Raw genomic sequence first — 18,264 nt, 5'->3', positions numbered from 1 at the left:
CTGGACAAGTCGCCACCTCATCGCAGGGCCAACACAGATAGAAAGACAACATTCACACTCACATTCACACACTAGGGCCAATTTAGTGTTGCCAATCAACCTATCCCCAGATGCATGTCTTTGGAGGTGGGAGGAAGCCGGAGTACCCGGAGGGAACCCAGGCTGTAACGGGGAGAACGTGCGAAGTCCACACAGAAAGATCCCGAGCCCGGGATTGAACCCAGGACTACTCAGGCCCTTCGTATTGTGAGGCAGACGTACTAACCCCTGTTTCACAGTGCTGCCCAATATATATATATATATATATATATATATATATATATATATATATATATATATATATATATACACCGTAAATGTATATATATATATATATATATATATATATATATATATATATATATATATATATATATATATATATATATATATATATCAATCAATCAATCAATGTTTACTTATATAGCCCTAAATCACTAGTGTCTCAAAGGGCTGCACAGACCACCACGACATCCTCGGTAGGCCCACATAAGGGCAAGGAAAACTCACACCCAGTGGGACATCGGTGACAATAATGACCCAGTGGGACGTCGGTGACAATGATGACTATGAGAACCTTAGAGAGGAGGAAAGCAATGGATGTCGAGCGGGTCTAACATGATACTGTGAAAGTTCAATCCACCATGGATCCAACACAGTCGCGAGAGTCCAGTCCAAAGAGGATCCAACACACAGCAGCGAGAGTCCCGTTCACAGCGGAGCCAGCAGGAAACCATCCCAAGCGGAGGCGGACCAGCAGCGCAGAGATGTCCCCAGCCGATACACAGGCGAGCAGTACATGGCCACCGGATCGGACCGGACCCCCTATATATATATATATATATATATATATATATATATATATATATATATATATATATATATATATATACATATATATATATATATATATATATATATACATATGTATATATATATACATATATATGTATATATATATATATATATATATATATATATATATATATATATATATATATATATATATATATATATATATATATTATATGGGTTTGCGTCTGTACCTTAAATGGCGATTTGATATGAATCTCGATACGATTCGCAAACAATACTTATTATGTTTTGATACGATGTGAGATTTGCATGGTGAACATTAAAAATCATGTCAGAACAATGTCACGTGTTTATTTTTTAAATGGACACATCATGTTAAATTATTAGCAAATACAAAAGTAGTACAAGTATCAACTTCAAGGCCTTGAAATCCATAAACTTAAAGAAAAGATGTGTGAGTCTCAGGGATATTTGTTGTTGAACCCCAAGATGCAGAGATAGAGGCAGGCATGGAGTGAGCAAACATGATTTTAATATAAACATGATTTTAATATAAATACTAAGACAAAACCAAAAGCGCGCACGTGGGCGCATAAAAAAAACACAAGGCCTTTAGCATAGAAGCTAACAAGAAACAAAAAGGAACTTTAGCATGGAAGCAAGAGGATAACAAACAGAAAAACTGGAAATAGCTATGGCAAACAAAAACAGCTTATGGCTTCGACGACCAGGACAAGATGTAGCACGACAGGTAATAGCTGAAATCAAAACAACACGACAAGAGCGACATGTGGCAACGACAATACAAAAGACAATACAAGGATCCAACAACTGACACAAGACAAAGAGGGTACAAATAGGAGCGGGCAGATTGGCAACGGGTGTGACCAGATGCCAATCAGCCGCAGTTGAGGAGGAACACAGCACTCAGGGAACAAGACAGGAAGCTGACGAAATAAGAGAACTAGACAGGAACTAAAGACAGGAGATACATAACACAGAGGAAACATAGAAATGCAGAGGAAAACTAAAACATAGACAAACTGTCAGGGGGAAGTCTGACAGTGAGTTAAAAAAGGCAAATAATGATAAGAAGTGTAAATTAATTTTCTTCTGTTGATTACTAGTTTAGTTATATTTGTATTTGTTCTACATTGTTTAATGCCATCCATCCATCCATCCATTTTCTACCGCTTATTCCCTTTTGGGGTTGCGGGGGGCGCTGGCGCCTATCCCAGCTACAATCGGGCGGAAGGCGGGGTACACCCTGGACAAGTCGCCACCTCATCGCAGGGCCAACACAGATAGACAGACAACATTCACACACACATTCACACACTAGGGCCAATTTAGTGTTGCCAATCAACCTATCCCCAGGTGCATGTCTTTGGAAGTGGGAGGAAGCCGGAGTACCCGGAGGGAACCCACGCATTCACGGGGAGAACATGCAAACTCCACACAGAAAGATCCCGAGCCTGGATTTGAACCCATTTGATCAAAAGACTGAAAGGTTGAGATATTCACAAACGAACCCAAATCTTCTGAGTGTCTCATTAACGTGAATGACAGGTTTAAAGCGTGACAGTGGTGAAACATTTACATCTCAACAAAGGCAGAAACACTTTGCACAGAGTGGGTGTGGTCTCTCTCTGCTCCGATTGAAATGGAATGGAAGTCATTGTCATTGCACCTTAAGTACAAGGAAATGTATTTTCAATACAAGAAGTCTAAGAGGACCGCCTCTGAGGAAAGGCTCGGCCCCCGCTTGTACATTGAGGACATTAGAGTGATACGTGCTCCAAAAAAGTTTCTAGATTTGTCGCTACTCGCTTTTCAAAAACAAAGTTGGAAAGATTCTAGGATTAGCGAGAAAGTTGCCAAGTTGACAACACTGCACTGAAGTGTGTGAGAAGACTAAAGACGCAAAGACCCGCCTCACATTGCTTCTGATTGGTTTACATTGCGTGGTACTTCGTATTACGCTACCACAGAAGTCGGAAATTGACTATATATAGGTCAATCCAGAGGTTCGCCAAACGATGTATTCATATCTCTTGAGTTCAAATCGGTTATCAGTTTTTAACGATTATTTTTTTACGCCCCAAATTATAAATAAATTACATAATTTATAATGTAAATTTCTTATTATAATAATTATAAATACTTTATATATATGTATATATATATATATATATATATATATATATATATACATATATATATATATATATATATATATATATATATATATATATATATATATGTATATATATATATATATATATATATATATATATATAAAATGTATATATCAAGATTGTCTCGATGCCAATATTTTGGTACCTAAATAAAGTGGACCACAAAAAATGGCATTGGCTTTATTTTAACTACAAATCTCAATCGAATAACAATTTTGTCCTTAAATAAAATTGTGAACAACTTGTTTTTTAATTGTAAATAAGCAAACAAAGGCTCCTAATTGGTCTTCTGATGTATGCAGTAACATATTGTGTAATTTTCCATTGTTTTATTTTTGTTATGGTGCACACGCAGTCTGCTTCTCCCTCCTCAGCAGGGTCACCTAGAGCAGGGGTGCCCATTACGTCGATCGCGAGCTACCAGTCGACCGCGGGGGGTGTGTCAGTCGATCTCCAGCCAGGCTTTTAAAAAAAATAGACCTAAAAATTAGTGATCATCAATCTTCACCAAGACGTCACTTAAATGACATTCACGGTACCGGAGGGTCTTGTGAGATGACGCTGGCTGCTGCAAGATCATTATTATGAAAATATGACCGAGAGGAAGGCGAGAAACACTTTTTATTTCAACAGACTCTCGCGCCGTACCTTCCGTCAAAACTCTAAAGGCTGACTGCACATTTCCTATCTTCACAATAAAAGCCCTGCTTCATGCTGCCTGCGCTAACTAAATACAGAGTCTCGGAAAACTGGCGTGCACAAGCGATCCCTCAGAAAGCTGGCGTGCACATCACTTGTGCACGCCAGCTTTCCGAGACTCTTATTTTGTTAGCGCAGACAGCATGAAGCAGGGCTTTTATTCTGAAGATAGGAAATGTGCAGTCGGCCTTCAGAGTTTTGACGGAAGGGACAGCGCGAAAGTCTGTTGAAATAAAAAGTGTTTCTCGCCTTCCTCTCTGTCATTTTTTCATAATAATGAACTGGCAGCAGCCAGCTTCATCTCACAAGACCCTCGGGTGCCGTGAATGTCAATCAAGCAAGCTACGGCATTTGCCGCCAATGTTTTTCTTGTAAAGTGTATGGAAGCTGGATGAATTAGATGCCAAACCAACCACTTTCATGTGGTATTGTACAGAAAGGACAACTTTTTTTCCCCTCCATTTGAAAATGTGGGCGTTATCATCATTACTGTCTGATTCCAATCAATGCAAGTCATCAGAATCAGGTAATACACCAACTTATATTCTTGTCTTTGTGAAAGAAAGACATCTATATGTGTTACATATGCCTGTATTATCATTAATCACATTTAACTTGTTTACGAAAATGTCTCTTTCATAAATAAATAAATATAAATGATATATATAAATGAGGTAGATCCCCTCGAGTTGGTCAATTGAAAAGTAGCTCGCCTGCAGAAAAAGTGTGGGCACCCCTGACCTAGAGGCTCCGCTGCAAGCAGGGCAGGACACGCCCCCGCACGTGCCGCGCAGACCGCAGCCATGCGCCTCCACAGCTGGCGGAAATCATCAATCAACGCAGCTGGTCTTGACGAGAGGCAGCAGCATAAAGGCTCACTCCACTGACTACTCCATGCCGGAACAAACCTCTGATTCAGTAAGCTTCACGTCTCTGGCTCCTCACCTGTGTCTCTGTCTCTTGCTCGCATTGTCTCCCTCGTGCCTAGTCCTTATCTGTCCTTGTCGTCTGCTGTTCCCACAGTATCTCCGTATCTCTGCAGTGAGCTGTGCGTCTCGCCTGCTGATCTCTCACCCCCGACTCTGACTGCCTTCCTCGACCCTCGACCCCCGTGCTCGGATCTGGATTTCTGGACGTCTCTCTCTCACCCCCCACGGACCTCGCTCGGATTTCGGACCTCTTTTGCTTCACCCCTCTGGACTTACAACAACCTCTGGTAACTTATAATTGGTTAACTTCCACACATAGCCTTGCATCCACACACATAGTAGCATACACACCCCACGTACTCATCAAGCTCAAATAAAACCCGTTGAGTTTGACCTCCTGCTGTCGTGCCGTCTCCTTCCCCTTCGTATTACATAACAGTTTGTTCCAGCCATGATGGAACCAGACGGCACACAAAGATTTCAAGCCACCCATCTGTCCCGTGCCCCCTTGACACCTGAGATGTCTGCCATGCTCACAGTACTCCAGCAACACCAGAACCGTTTCTCCGAATTGGAGGACCATCTGAACGGCTCCCTCTCTAGCCTGCAGGATAGATAATAATAATAATGGATTAGATTTATATCGCGCTTTTCTATTGTTATATACTCAAAGCGCTCACAGAGAAGTGGGAACCCATCATTCATTCACACCTGGTGGTGGTAAGCTACATCTGTAGCCACAGCTGCCCTGGGGTAGACTGACGGAAGCCTGGCAGCCAGTTTGCGCCTACGGCCCCTCCGACCACCACCAATCATTCATTCATCATTCATTCACCAGTGTGAGCGACACCGGGGGCAAGGGTGAAGTGTCCTGCCCAAGGACACAACAGCAGCGATTTGGATGTCAATAGGTGGGAAGCGAACCTGCAACTCCTCAGGTTTCTGGCACGGCCGCTCTACCCACTACGCTAGATTGAACATCCTCAGTCCAAGCCAGGTGACACTCCCCACGCCTGACATGGTCACCCCAACGACACCTTCCCCAGGGGGACAGCCTCAACCTCGGGAACCCAAGATTGCCAGTCCTAAATCTTTCGAGGGGGATTTTGAACTTTGCAGAGGTTTCCTGGAACAGTGTGAGTTCATCTTTCAACACCACCAGTCTTGTTATGCTACAGATGGTGCTAAAATAGCATTCATGGTTTCGCTGCTTTCGGGTCCAGCAATGAAGTTGGCCACAGCAGCTATTAATAAGACTTTGGGACTAAGCTCCGATTACTTTGCTTTTCGAACTGAGTTCCTCGCAGTCTTCGACCACCCTACCGATGCTGGGGACGCCGCCACTAGGCTGCACACCTTCCGGCAGGGCTCCCGCTCCGTGGCCGCTTACACTCTAGAGTTCCGCACTCTGGCAGCTGACAGCAAATGGGGAGACAAGGCACTACAGAGCGCTTAGGAAGAGGCCTTAGCGAGACCATAAAGGACGGCTTACTGCGGGACCGACCTTCCTCCTGCCGGGAAATCATCGAATTGGCCCTGCTTTTCGACCAGAGACTTTTGGAACGTGCCGCAGAAAGAGACCAAACTCCTTCCAGCTTCACATCGAAACTCCTACCCTGACTTGCCGACCGTTGTCTTGCAGGACAGACATTTCCCCCGACTATGTCCCCTGCTACTATCACGGAGCCGATGCAGATAGGCAGTTCTAGATTGTCGATCGAGGAACGGCAGAGAAGATTCCAGCAACGTCTCTGCCTCTACTGCGGCCTCGCGGACCACATTCTCCGCCACTGTCCTTCACGACCGAAGGATCTGGCTCTCCAACCAAGGGGAATCCTGGTGAGTCATACCACTGTCCCCACCTTAAAAAGGAGGGAAAGAATGGATCCTGGTATACTTTTTCCTGTGACCTATGCCTCGTGCTCGAGGACATTATCAGTTGGGGCCTATTTGTACTCTGGGGCCGACGAGAGCTTTATCGACTTGGATTATGCACGGAAAGCCGGGATCTCCATGGCTCCACTCGATACCTTCATCTCCGCTCAAGCCTTGGATGGACACCTTTTGGGCCCCATCAAACACCGCACTATACCCCTGTCGTTAACCCTCTCAGGCAACCATACTGAGACCGTCAGCCTCTGGGTACTGGATGTCCCATTAGCCTCCTTTGTCCTCGGTCGCTCCTCAGGTCAGCAGCACCTCCCCGTTTCAGACCCAAGCCCACTTCCCCACCTCCTGATCTCTCCCGTGTTCCTTTGACTTACCATGATCTGGCGGCTGTTTTCAGCAAGGAACAGGCTCTTTCTCTCCCGGCCCACAGACCCTATGACTGTGCGATCGACCTGATCCCCAACCCGGTCCTCCCATCCAGCCACCTGTATAATCTGTCCCTCCCTGAGAAGCAAGCCATGAGGGACTACATCTCTGAGTTTCTCACCTCCGGAATCATCACCCCATCCAAGTCACCGGTGGAAGCGTTTTTTTTTTTTTGTTAACAAGAAGGATGGTTCTTTAAGAGCCCGTATTGACTACCGACAACTCAATTGAATTACTGTTAAGAACAAGTACCCACTACCCCTCCTGAGCTCATCCTGTGAGCCCCTTGCCCCTGCCACTATTTTCACAAAGTTGGATTTACGTAATGCCTATCACCTGGTGCGCATCAAGGAAGGTGATGAGCGGAAAACAGCATTCAATACCCATCTGGGCCATTTTGAGTACCGAGTCATGCCGTTCGGGCTCACAAACGCACCTGCCGTCTTCCAAGCCCTTGTGAATGACGTTTTAAGACACATGATCGATCGGGTTGTTGTTGTTTACTTGGATGACATTGTAATTTTTTCTAAGGATCTGCAGGAGCATCACCGACACGTCCGCTTCGCTCTTCAGTGACTCCTGGAAAACCGCCTCTTCGTGAAAGCCGAAAAACGTGAGTTTCACGCAACATCTGTTGACTTTCTGGGCTTTATCATTGAAAGCGGTCACATCAAGGCTGACCCCAAGAAGGTGGAAGCAGTAGTGGAGTGGAGTGGCCCCAGCCTTCTACTCGGACGGAGCTAAGGCGCTTCCTGGGATTTGCGGGATTTTACCGACGATTCATTAAGGATTTCAGTAAGTTGGCCGCACCGCTCCATGCTCTCACATCTACCAACATTCCCTTTCAGTGGACTCAAGGGGCCAGGATGGCCTTTTGTAGCCTCAAGAGGAGTTTTGTCTCTGCCCCCATCTTTGTTCATCCTGACCTAGACTGTCCGTTTATTGTGGAGGTGGACACCTGCGATTCAGGAATTGGGGCGGTGTTGTCTCAGCGCTCCACGTTGGAAGACAGTATCCATCCCAGTGCTTATTTTTTCAGACGCCTTTCGCTTGCAGAACGTAACTAGGATGCCAGTAATAGGGAGCTGCTGGCAGTCCACAATGCTTTGACGGACTGGAGACACTGGCTTGAAGGGGCCAAACACCAATTTCAGGTCCTCACGGATCACAGCAACCTCCTGCATGTCCGGTCAGCTAGAAGGCTGAATGACCGGCAGGCCAGCTGGTCCCAATTCTTTTGCCGGTTTGACTACGTCCTTTTGTTCAGGCCGGGCTCCCGCAATACTAAGGCCGATGCCTTGTCCCGGCAGTTCTCGGAGGAGCCCGTCTGCACCGTCTCAGAAGAACCCATCCTTCCTCCAGCCTGAATTATCGGCATGGTCACCTGGGAAGTGGAGAACCAGGTTCAGGCTGCCCTGCGCTCCAATCCCGGACCTGGGGGCGGACCTCCCAACAAGTTCTTTGTTCCCCGAGAGCTACCCGCCAAAGTTCTCGACTGGGGAAATTCCAGCATCATCTCCTGCCATCCGGGATTCCAGCGCACACTCTCCTTCATCCGCTGGCGGTGCTGGTGGCCATCGATGACTTTGGATACCCGTGACTTTATCGCAGCATGCAGTACCTGTTCTCGTAACAAGTCTTCCCACAGACCGCCAGCGGGCCTGCTGTGCCCCCTAACTGTCCCCGGTCGTCCCTGGTCACACATCGCGCTGGATTTCATCACTGGATTTCCCTCATCCTAAGGTAACACCACCATTCTTACCATCATTGATTGCTTCTCCAAATCCGTGCACTTTGTTCCTCTGCCTAAACTTCCCTCTTCTTCCGAGACGGCCGACCTCCTTACCACTCACGAAGTTAAGCAACATGGCATTCCCATGGACATTGTGTCTGACCGTGGCTCCCAGTTCATTTCCCAGTTCTGGCAGTCCTTTTGTAAGGGGATTGGGGCTACGGTCAGTCTTACATCAGGATACCACCCATAGAGTAACAGGCAAGCGGAGAGGACAAACCAATTTGTGGAGACCATGCTACGCTGTGTTGCTGCCCGCCAACCTGCCTCTTGGAGCAAGTTGTTGCCCTGGGTCGAGTTCCCCTACAATTCTATGAAGAGCTCGGCCACCGGTTTGTCACCATTCGAGTGCTCCCTCGGTTATCAACCCCCTATGTTCCCCCAACAGGAGGCCGAAGTGGCTGTCCCTTCTTCTCGCAGGCACATCAAGAGAAGCCGTCAGATTTGGAAAACCGCCTGTGCTGCCCTGTTGAGGGCCTCCGAACGAATGTGCCGCAGTGCCAACCGGCGGTGCATTCCGGCTCCATCCTACACTCTTGGACAACAAGTCCTGATATGGGCCAAAGACCTCCACCTACAGGTACCTTCCCCTGAACTTGCACCCCGGTTTGTAGGACCATATACGGTGGAGGCTATCATCAACCCAGCATCTGTTTGTCCGTCTCTTCCCCCCTCTGTGAAGCGACATCCGGTGGTCCATGTATCCCAAATTAAGCCTGTTTCTAGTTCTCCACTCTCTCCCCTGACCCTACCCCCCCCCACATACTCCCCCTCCTAGAATTCTGGATAACGGTGACCCAGTTTGGACCATCAAGGAGATCCTTGAGGCCCGTCGGCAAAGTAGGGGCGTGGTATTTTTGGTAGATTGGGAGGAATATGGTCCAGTTGATAGATCCTGGGTGCCGGCCTTCTACCTTGCTGATCCCTCCCTTCTGAAGGACTTCTATCAGGCCAACCCTGGAGCTCTCCGGCGCTCGTCGGGAGCCTCCTTCCCCTTCGTATTACATAACAATTTTGTCAAAATGGACACGCTTTAAATAATGATTATTAATCTACTTGATCATTTACTGTTAATATCTGGTTATTTTCTGTTTCAACATGTTCTAGCTACTCTTTTGATAGATTTGATAAACACTTATTCGTCTGTTTGGATACTTCACGTTAGTTTTGTATGATACCACAAATTTAGGTATCCATCCAAAAACAAGTAGTTACACGGTCATACATTGGTCATAATTTAAGTTCTCATGTGTCCAGGGACGTATTTCCTGAGTTTATGAACATAATATGTTTGTTTTTTTAAAAAGACAAAACATTTTGTGACGATAAACAATATTGATGTAATCATAGTAGTATCGACTATATACGTTCTTGTACTTGGTATCATTAGAGTGGAAGCCAGGAGTAGATCCACCCATGCCCTTTGTTTACATTGTGACGCCGGTGAGCTATCGTATCCCCCTATGGTGCATAGTGAACCATGTTTAGCGATTCGTCGTCCTGCAGGGATGATACTTGTAAAAACTCAATTTATTTGTTGCCATGGAGGCGAGGATTAGTGATTTTGAAGTAGCTAAAACACTGCTGATTGCAGATGGACATTAGCCGCTAACTAGCGAGCCATGGTTAAAGCACCTCTTCTTGTGGGCGTTTCAGTGTTATAATTTCACCTTTTTTGTTAGCTTTTAATTCGAAATGCGTCCATTCTCCCTTTTCTGTCTATACAGTGTGTATGCCGTGATTGTGCGCTGCTGAACATGCTCCTCTGCTCTTAAAACCAGCAATGTCACGATGTGACGACGACGCGCCGTCATGCCTGTAAACAAAAAATATATGGCAAACCGGTACTTTTCCAACAGAGTATAGTATCGTTTTTGATTCATTAGTACCGCGATACTATATTAGTACTGGTATACAGTACAACTTACATGCAGTTGGCCTCAAAGCCAAATATTTTTAAGTCCAAAGCGACCCCAAAGTCAAGAAGTTTGGACCCCCTGGTTTAAATGCTACAAAGTCATCTGATATTTTGCCATCAGATTCAGGCCACATCAGGAGGTAGTCCCAGTCCGATTGGAATCTGATCTTTTCAAATGTGACGCAGTCTATACGGGAACATGAACAGTTGGCTACTTTGACGTAATTTTTGGTCGAACTACGTAATTTTGTCTGCGCAGGAAAAGATGTGACCCGCCAGCGGTAGGAGATGTGTAATCGCAACATCCGGTCTTCCTCATCTTGTAATGAGTATAAGTGGTTTTTTTTATGCTACTATAAATAGTATACATGCTTTTTGTGTCATGTTCTGTTTAGTTATGTTCTGTTTTGTTTCTGACTCCATTAGTTACTGTTTTTGCGCACCCTTGTTTTTGTTTCCAAGACTACCAATCAGTTCACCTGTTCTCACAACTCACGCACCTGATTCACTTGGACTCATGCACCTGATGTCCATCACCACGTCACCATTTAAGCCTGCAGTTAAAGTCAAAGTACCAATGATTGTCACACACACACAATAGGTGTGGTGAAATTTGTCCTCTTCATTTGACCCATCCCCTTGGTGGAGGCAATGGGTCCCATTTTTATAGTATTTGGTATGACTAGGCCGGGGTTTGAACTCACAACCTACCGATCTCAGGGCGGACACTCTTACCACTAGGCCACTGAGTAGGCAAGGCAATCAGCCTGGCGACATCACCCTCTACCAACCTCGTAATCCATGCTGATGAACCATGCTGCCTTTTTCTCGTTCTTTCTCGGTCCAAGTACGTTTTTTATGTCATAGTTTGTAAGTTTTGTTTTATGTTCATAGTTCTCCCATTGTGCGAGTTTTAGTTTTCATAGCCAAGTTTTGAACCTCCACTGAGAGCGCCTTTTGTTTATACCCTTTGTTTTTGTAATATTTTTGAGTTAAGATTAAAAATGTCATTACCTTCATGCCATGTCCATGTTCTGCAGTCGTTTTGCACTATACCATACCATACCATACCATACCATACCAACTTTATTTATAAAGCCCTTTAAAACAACCACAGTTGAAGAACAAAGGGCAAAGGCAAAGGACAGACTAAAAAAAACAAACATTTAAAACAGAAGTAAAAAACACATTGAAATAGCAAATACAAATTACCCTAAGAACAATGTGTTAGATAAAAAGCAGTTAAAAACAGTTAAAAAAGTAAAAAGTTAAAAAGAGTTTAAAGTCTCATGCTGGGTTAAAAGCCAGTGAATAAAAATGGGTTTTTAGAAGGGTCTTAAAAATAGCCAAAGAAGGGGGGCCTCTCTCACATGGGGAGGAAGATCGTTCCAGAGTTTGGGACCCGCAACGGAGAAGGCTCTGTCCCCTCTGAGCTTGCGCTTTGATTTGGGACCTCCAGGATCAGCTGATCAGATGACATGAGGGACCGGGTGGGGGCATAGAGACGGAGCAGCTCAGAGAGGTAAGGTGGGGCAAGACCATCCATCCATCAATCCATTTTCTACCGCTTATTCCCTTTCGGGGTCGCGGGGGGCGCTGGCGCCTATCTCAGCTACAATCGGGCGGAAGGCCGGGTACACCCTGGACAAGTCGCCACCTCATCGCAGGGCCAACACAGATAGACAGACAACATTCACACTCACATTCACACACTAGGGCCAATTTAGTGTTGCCAAGCAACTTATCCCCAGGTGCATGTCTTTGGAAGTGGGAGGAAGCCGGAGTACCCGAAGGGAACCCACGCATTCACGGGGAGGACATGCAAACTCCACACAGAAAGATCCCGAGCCTGGATTTGAACCCAGGACTGCAGGACCTTCGTATTGTGAGGCAGACGCACTAACCCCTCTGCCACCGTGAAGCCCGGTGCAAGACCATGTAAGGATTTAAAAATGAGTAAGACAATTGTAAAATGGACTCTAAAAGACACAGGCAACCAGTGGAGGGAGGCTAAAACAGGAGTAATGTGCTCTCGTTTTCTTGGGAAAACAAACTGCAACATAGTCCACGCCTTGACATTTTGTGTTTTCCTGTAATGCGTACAGGGTTTATTTGGTATGTTCCTGTACTGAGTTCAGTTTTCCACTCCCATTTGTGTTCACTATGTTTCCTTTTTATTAATAACGTGGCTTAGAGTAGCCCTTCTTTTGTTTTTTGCTTTCTCATGAAAAGGCGACACAACTTTTGCTTCTTACCGTATTTACTCTGGAGTTTTGTCACATCTATTTTCACTGTTCCTTCATGAATTGTTTAACTGCACTTCGCCTAGGTTTCTGCTTTGGCGTCCTGTTATCTGTTGCACCCGCATACGCACAGTCAGCCATCCCCCACCAGGTGGAGCTCTCCAGGGGGATAAAGGGCGACAAACTCCCAACATAGCCAAACATCAGCCTCCACCTGCCCCCCACCCTGGATAGTCCTTGGCAGGACTATCCCCACCCTAACTTTTCATCAACATGGAAACACAAGGTGAGATTCCAAAAATCTGCAGCTATACTTTTTAGAAAGGAGATGGTTTGAAGGTTACCTGTCCACTGCGATGGCCACCAGACTACACATGGAGGCCACCACAGAGATGCAGATCATGGAGTCGAAGACGTTGTCCATGTGTCGGATGAAGTGTTCCTCCACCACCAGCTGTTGGTTGTTGAGCAGGTAAATGACCACCGTTTCCCAAGAGTTGGACACGCTCACCAACATGTCCGCTACTGCCAAACTGTCAAAGCCACACAAGAACAATATCTTTTTTATTTTGTGTACTACAGTAGTACCTCACTCTCCGCAGTATTTGCTTTTGATTTTGGTTATGATACGGCTGAACGTTACACGTAACAAAGGTATGAGTTTGCCCGCGTGTCATCTCCGGGCTTTCTTTATTATATATATTTATTATAAGATATTATATTTAGTACGACTGAATGACGAGTATGGAGTGAGAAAACAACTGCATAACCAAGCACATATACAGTCGCAGTCAAAAGTTTAATTTGTGGAATTCTGTTGGTAAAGAAATAAAAATGAGTGACTCAGTATTTAATTTCAAAAAGAACATGTCACAATGTATTTTAAAAAGTTATGTGAACTAGAAATGTATGTTTGTTTGGTTAAATGTTGTATTTAGAAGGTATGTATGTTTATCTATTTACAGAAAAGTGTATGTGTGTAGGTACATATTTTTGTATTATTTGTTGGGGGGCAGCCTGAATGTGGATGCTGAATGACTATATTTCTTTTTGTGTTGCAGAATTATTAGAAAAGGTAACTTAATTGAATGTAAAAAAATTATGTTGGGCATATAAGCTTTTTTGCTTCTGCATGTTTCAGTCATGTTATTCATTTTTGAATCGTGATCTATGTTTGAATATGTTTTTGTTAGACTGCAAATAAACTGAACTGAAACTAAACATACACTTGTAAAGAACATAATGTCACGGCTGTCTTGAGTTTCAAATACTTTCTATAACCCATTTTTTGTGATAGAGTGATTGGAGCACATACTTGTTGGTCACAAAAAGCATCAATGAAGTTTGGTTCTTTTAGGAATTTATTATGGGTCTACTGAAAACGTGACAAAATCTGCTGGGTCAAAAGCATAAATACAGCAATCTGACCACAGGACTTTTTCCAGAAGGTCTTATCTTTGTCCATGTGATGTCAGATGAGACAAAAATTGAGCTCAGTGGCCTAGTTGTTAGAGTGTCCGCCCTGGGATCGGTAGGTTTTGAGTTCAAACCCCGTCCGAGTCATACCAAAGACTATAAAACAATGGGACCCATTACCTCCCTGCATGGCACTCAGCATCAAGGGTTGGAATTGGGAGTTAAATCACCAAAAACGATTCCCGGGCGCGGCACCGCTGCTGCCCACTGCTCCCCTCACTTCCCAGAGGGTGATCAAGGGGACGGGTCGAATGCAGAGGACAAATTTTACCACACCTAGTGTGTTTGTGACAATCATTGGTACTTTAACTTTAGCTGTTTGGCCACAATACCCAGCAATATGTTTGGAGGAAAAAAGGTGAGGCCTTTAATCCCAGGAATACCATGCCCACTGTCAAGCATGGTGGTGGTAGTATTATGTTCTGGGCCTGTTTTGCAGCCAATGGAACTGGTGCTTTACAGAGAGTAAATGGGACAATGAAAAAGGAGGATTACCTCCAAATTCTTCAGGACAACCTAAAATCATCATCCTGGATATTGGGTCTTGGGCGCAGTTGGGTGTTCCAACAGGACAATGACCCCAAACACACATCAAAAGTCATAAAGGAATGGCTAAATCAGGCTAAAATGAAGGTTTTAGAATGGCCTTCCCAAAGTCCTGACTTAAACATGTGGACAATGCTGAATAAACAAGTCCATGTCAGAAAACCAACACATTTTGCTGAATTGCACCAATTTTGTGAAGAGGAGTCGTCAAAAATTCACCCAGAAGCTTGTGGATGGCTACCAAAAGTGCCTTATTGCAGTGAAACTTGCCAAGGGACATTTAACCAAATATCAACATTGCTGTATGTATACTTTTGACCCAGCAGATTTGGTCACATTTTCAGTAGACCCATAATGAATTCATAAAAGAACCAAACTTCATGAATGTTTTTTGTGACCAACAAGTATGTGCTCCAATCACTCTATCACAAACAAATAAGAGTTGTAGGAATCATTGGAAACTCAAGACAGCCATGACATTATGTTCTTTACAAGTGTATGTAAACTTTTGATCGCGACTGTACCTTTCACGACAAACAACTTCAGACTTGCAACGAGGGGTTTTCCGTCATACCACATGGGGTGAAATGTCGAAGGCGTGGTTTGTTTGGTGGTATACGTGTCTGTGTGTTGCGTGTGTTTTTCAAGGATGAGAGGCAGGGATGGGGTTTGTTGCTTCTTCACTGCACTGTCCTCCAGGAGAGTCTCGAAGGTAAATGTAGTGTGCCGTGTCAGATGTATGTTAAAAAGGTAAATGTGGTGTGTATTGATGGATGTATGTTAAAAAGGTAAATTTGGTGTGTATTGATGGATGTATGTTAAAAAGGTAAATGTGTTGTGTATTGATGGATGTGTGTTCAAAAGTCAATGTGGTGTATAATGTTGGATGTGTGTTCAAACGTAAATGTGGTGTGTATTGTTGGATGTGTGTTTAAAAGGTAAATGTGGTGAGTATTGTTGGATGTGTGTTAAAAAGGTAAATGTGGTGTGTATGGTTGGATGTGTGTTCAAAAGTCAATGTGGTGTGTTCTGTTGGATGTGTGTTAAAAAAAGTCAAAGTGTTGTGTATTGTTGGATGTGTGTTATAAAGTAATGTAGTGTGTAGTGTCAGATGTGTGTTAAAAAGGTCAATGTGGTATGTAAAGCTGGATGTGTGTTAAAAATAAATGTGTTGTGTATTGTTGTATGTGTGTTGAAAATGTAAATGTGGTGTGTATTGGATGCGTGTAAAAAATCAATGTGGTGTGTATGGTTGGATGTGTGTTCAAAAGTAAATGTGGTGCTTATTGTTGGATGTGCGTTAAAAAGTCAAACTGGTATGTATTGGTGGATGTGTGTTATAAAGTAAATGTGGTATGTATTATCGGATGTGTGTTTAAAAGGTAAATGTGGTATGTATTGTTGGATGTGTGTTAAAAAGGTAAATGTGGTGTGTATTGTTGGATGTGTGTTCAAAAGTCAATGTGGTGGGTATTGTTGGATGTGTGTTCAAAAGTCAATGTGGTGTATTGTTGGATGTGTGTTCAAAAGTCAAGGTGGTGTGTAATGTTGGATGTGTGTTCAAAAGTCAATGTGGTGTGTATTGTTGGATGTGTATTCAAAAGTAAATGTGTTGTGTATTGTTGGATGTGTGTTCAAATGTCAATGTGGTGTGTTCTGTTGGATGTGTTCTAAAGGTAAATGTGGTGTGTTTAGTTGGATGTGTGTTAAAAAGGTAAATGTGGTGTGTATTGTTGGAAGTGTGTTAAAAAGCTAAATGTGGTGTGTATTGTTGAATGTGTGTTAAAAAGGTAAATGTGGTGTGTATTGTTGAATGTGTGTTAAAAGGGTAAATGTGGTGTGTATTGTTGGATGTGTGTTCAAAAGTAAATGTGTTGTGTATTGTTGGATGTGTGTTCAAATGTCAATGTGGTGTGTATTGTAGGATGTGTGTTTAAATGTCAATGTGGTGTGTGTTGTTGGATGTGTTCTAAAGTCAATGTGGTGTGTATTGTTGGATGTGTGTTCAAAAGTCAATGTGGTGTGTGTTGTTGGATGTGTGTTCAAAAGTCAATGTGGTGTGTAGTGTTGGATGTGTGTTCAAATGTCAATGTGGTGTGTATTGTAGGATGTGTGTTCAAAAGTCAATGTGGTGTGTATTGTTGGATGTGTGTTCAAAAGTAAATGTGTTGTGTATTGTTCGATGTGTGTTCAAAAGTCAATGTGGTGTGTTCTGTTGGATGTGTGTTAAAAAAAAGTCAAAGTGGTGTGTATTGTTGGATGTGTGTTATAAAGTAATGTAGTGTGTAGTGTCAGATGTGTGTTAAAAAGGTAAATGTGGTATGTAAAGCTGGATGTGTGTTAAAAATAAATGTGTTGTGTATTGTTGTATGTGTGTTGAAAATGTAAATGTGGTGTGTATTGGATGCGTGTAAAAAATCAATGTGGTGTGTATGGTTGGATGTGTGTTCAAAAGTAAATGTGGTGTGTATTGGATGCGTGTAAAAAATCAATGTGGTGTGTATGGTTGGATGTGTGTTCAAAAGTAAATGTGGTGCTTATTGTTGGATGTGCGTTAAAAAGTCAAATTGGTATGTATTGGTGGATGTGTGTTATAAAGTAAATGTGGTATGTATTATCGGATGTGTGTTTAAAAGGTAAATGTGGTATGTATTGTTGGATGTGTGTTAAAAAGGTAAATGTGGTGTGTATTGTTGGATGTGTGTTCAAAAGTCAATGTGGTGGGTATTGTTGGATGTGTGTTCAAAAGTCAAGGTGGTGTGTAATGTTGGATGTGTGTTCAAAAGTCAATGTGGTGTGTATTGTTGGATGTGTATTCAAAAGTAAATGTGTTGTGTATTGTTGGATGTGTGTTCAAATGTCAATGTGGTGTGTTCTGTTGGATGTGTTCTAAAGGTAAATGTGGTGTGTTTAGTTGGATGTGTGTTAAAAAGGTAAATGTGGTGTGTATTGTTGGAAGTGTGTTAAAAAGCTAAATGTGGTGTGTATTGTTGAATGTGTGTTAAAAAGGTAAATGTGGTGTGTATTGTTGAATGTGTGTTAAAAGGGTAAATGTGGTGTGTATTGTTGGATGTGTGTTCAAAAGTAAATGTGTTGTGTATTGTTGGATGTGTGTTCAAATGTCAATGTGGTGTGTATTGTAGGATGTGTGTTTAAATGTCAATGTGGTGTGTGTTGTTGGATGTGTTCTAAAGTCAATGTGGTGTGTATTGTTGGATGTGTGTTCAAAAGTCAATGTGGTGTGTGTTGTTGGATGTGTGTTCAAAAGTCAATGTGGTGTGTAATGTTGGAT

The 18,264-nt window shown here is 43.5% G+C and overlaps 1 protein-coding gene across 1 annotated transcript in view; it reads right to left on the bottom strand.

The window, feature by feature from the left end:
* The window catches only part of LOC133539928 (melanocortin receptor 5-like), a 57,501-nt gene that overhangs the window by 7,970 nt on the left and 31,267 nt on the right, over positions 1 to 18,264 (bottom strand). The window contains exon 4 of the mRNA XM_061882287.1: positions 13,295 to 13,483. Within this exon, the coding sequence (XP_061738271.1) occupies positions 13,295 to 13,483 (189 nt within the window). The remainder of the gene's footprint in view (positions 1 to 13,294; positions 13,484 to 18,264) is intronic.

Source organism: Nerophis ophidion, linkage group LG21 (assembly GCF_033978795.1).
Source record: "Nerophis ophidion isolate RoL-2023_Sa linkage group LG21, RoL_Noph_v1.0, whole genome shotgun sequence".
Taxonomy (NCBI): domain Eukaryota; kingdom Metazoa; phylum Chordata; class Actinopteri; order Syngnathiformes; family Syngnathidae; genus Nerophis; species Nerophis ophidion.
Note: the sequence above shows the minus strand (reverse complement) of the source record. Positions and strands in the feature narration are given on the sequence as shown.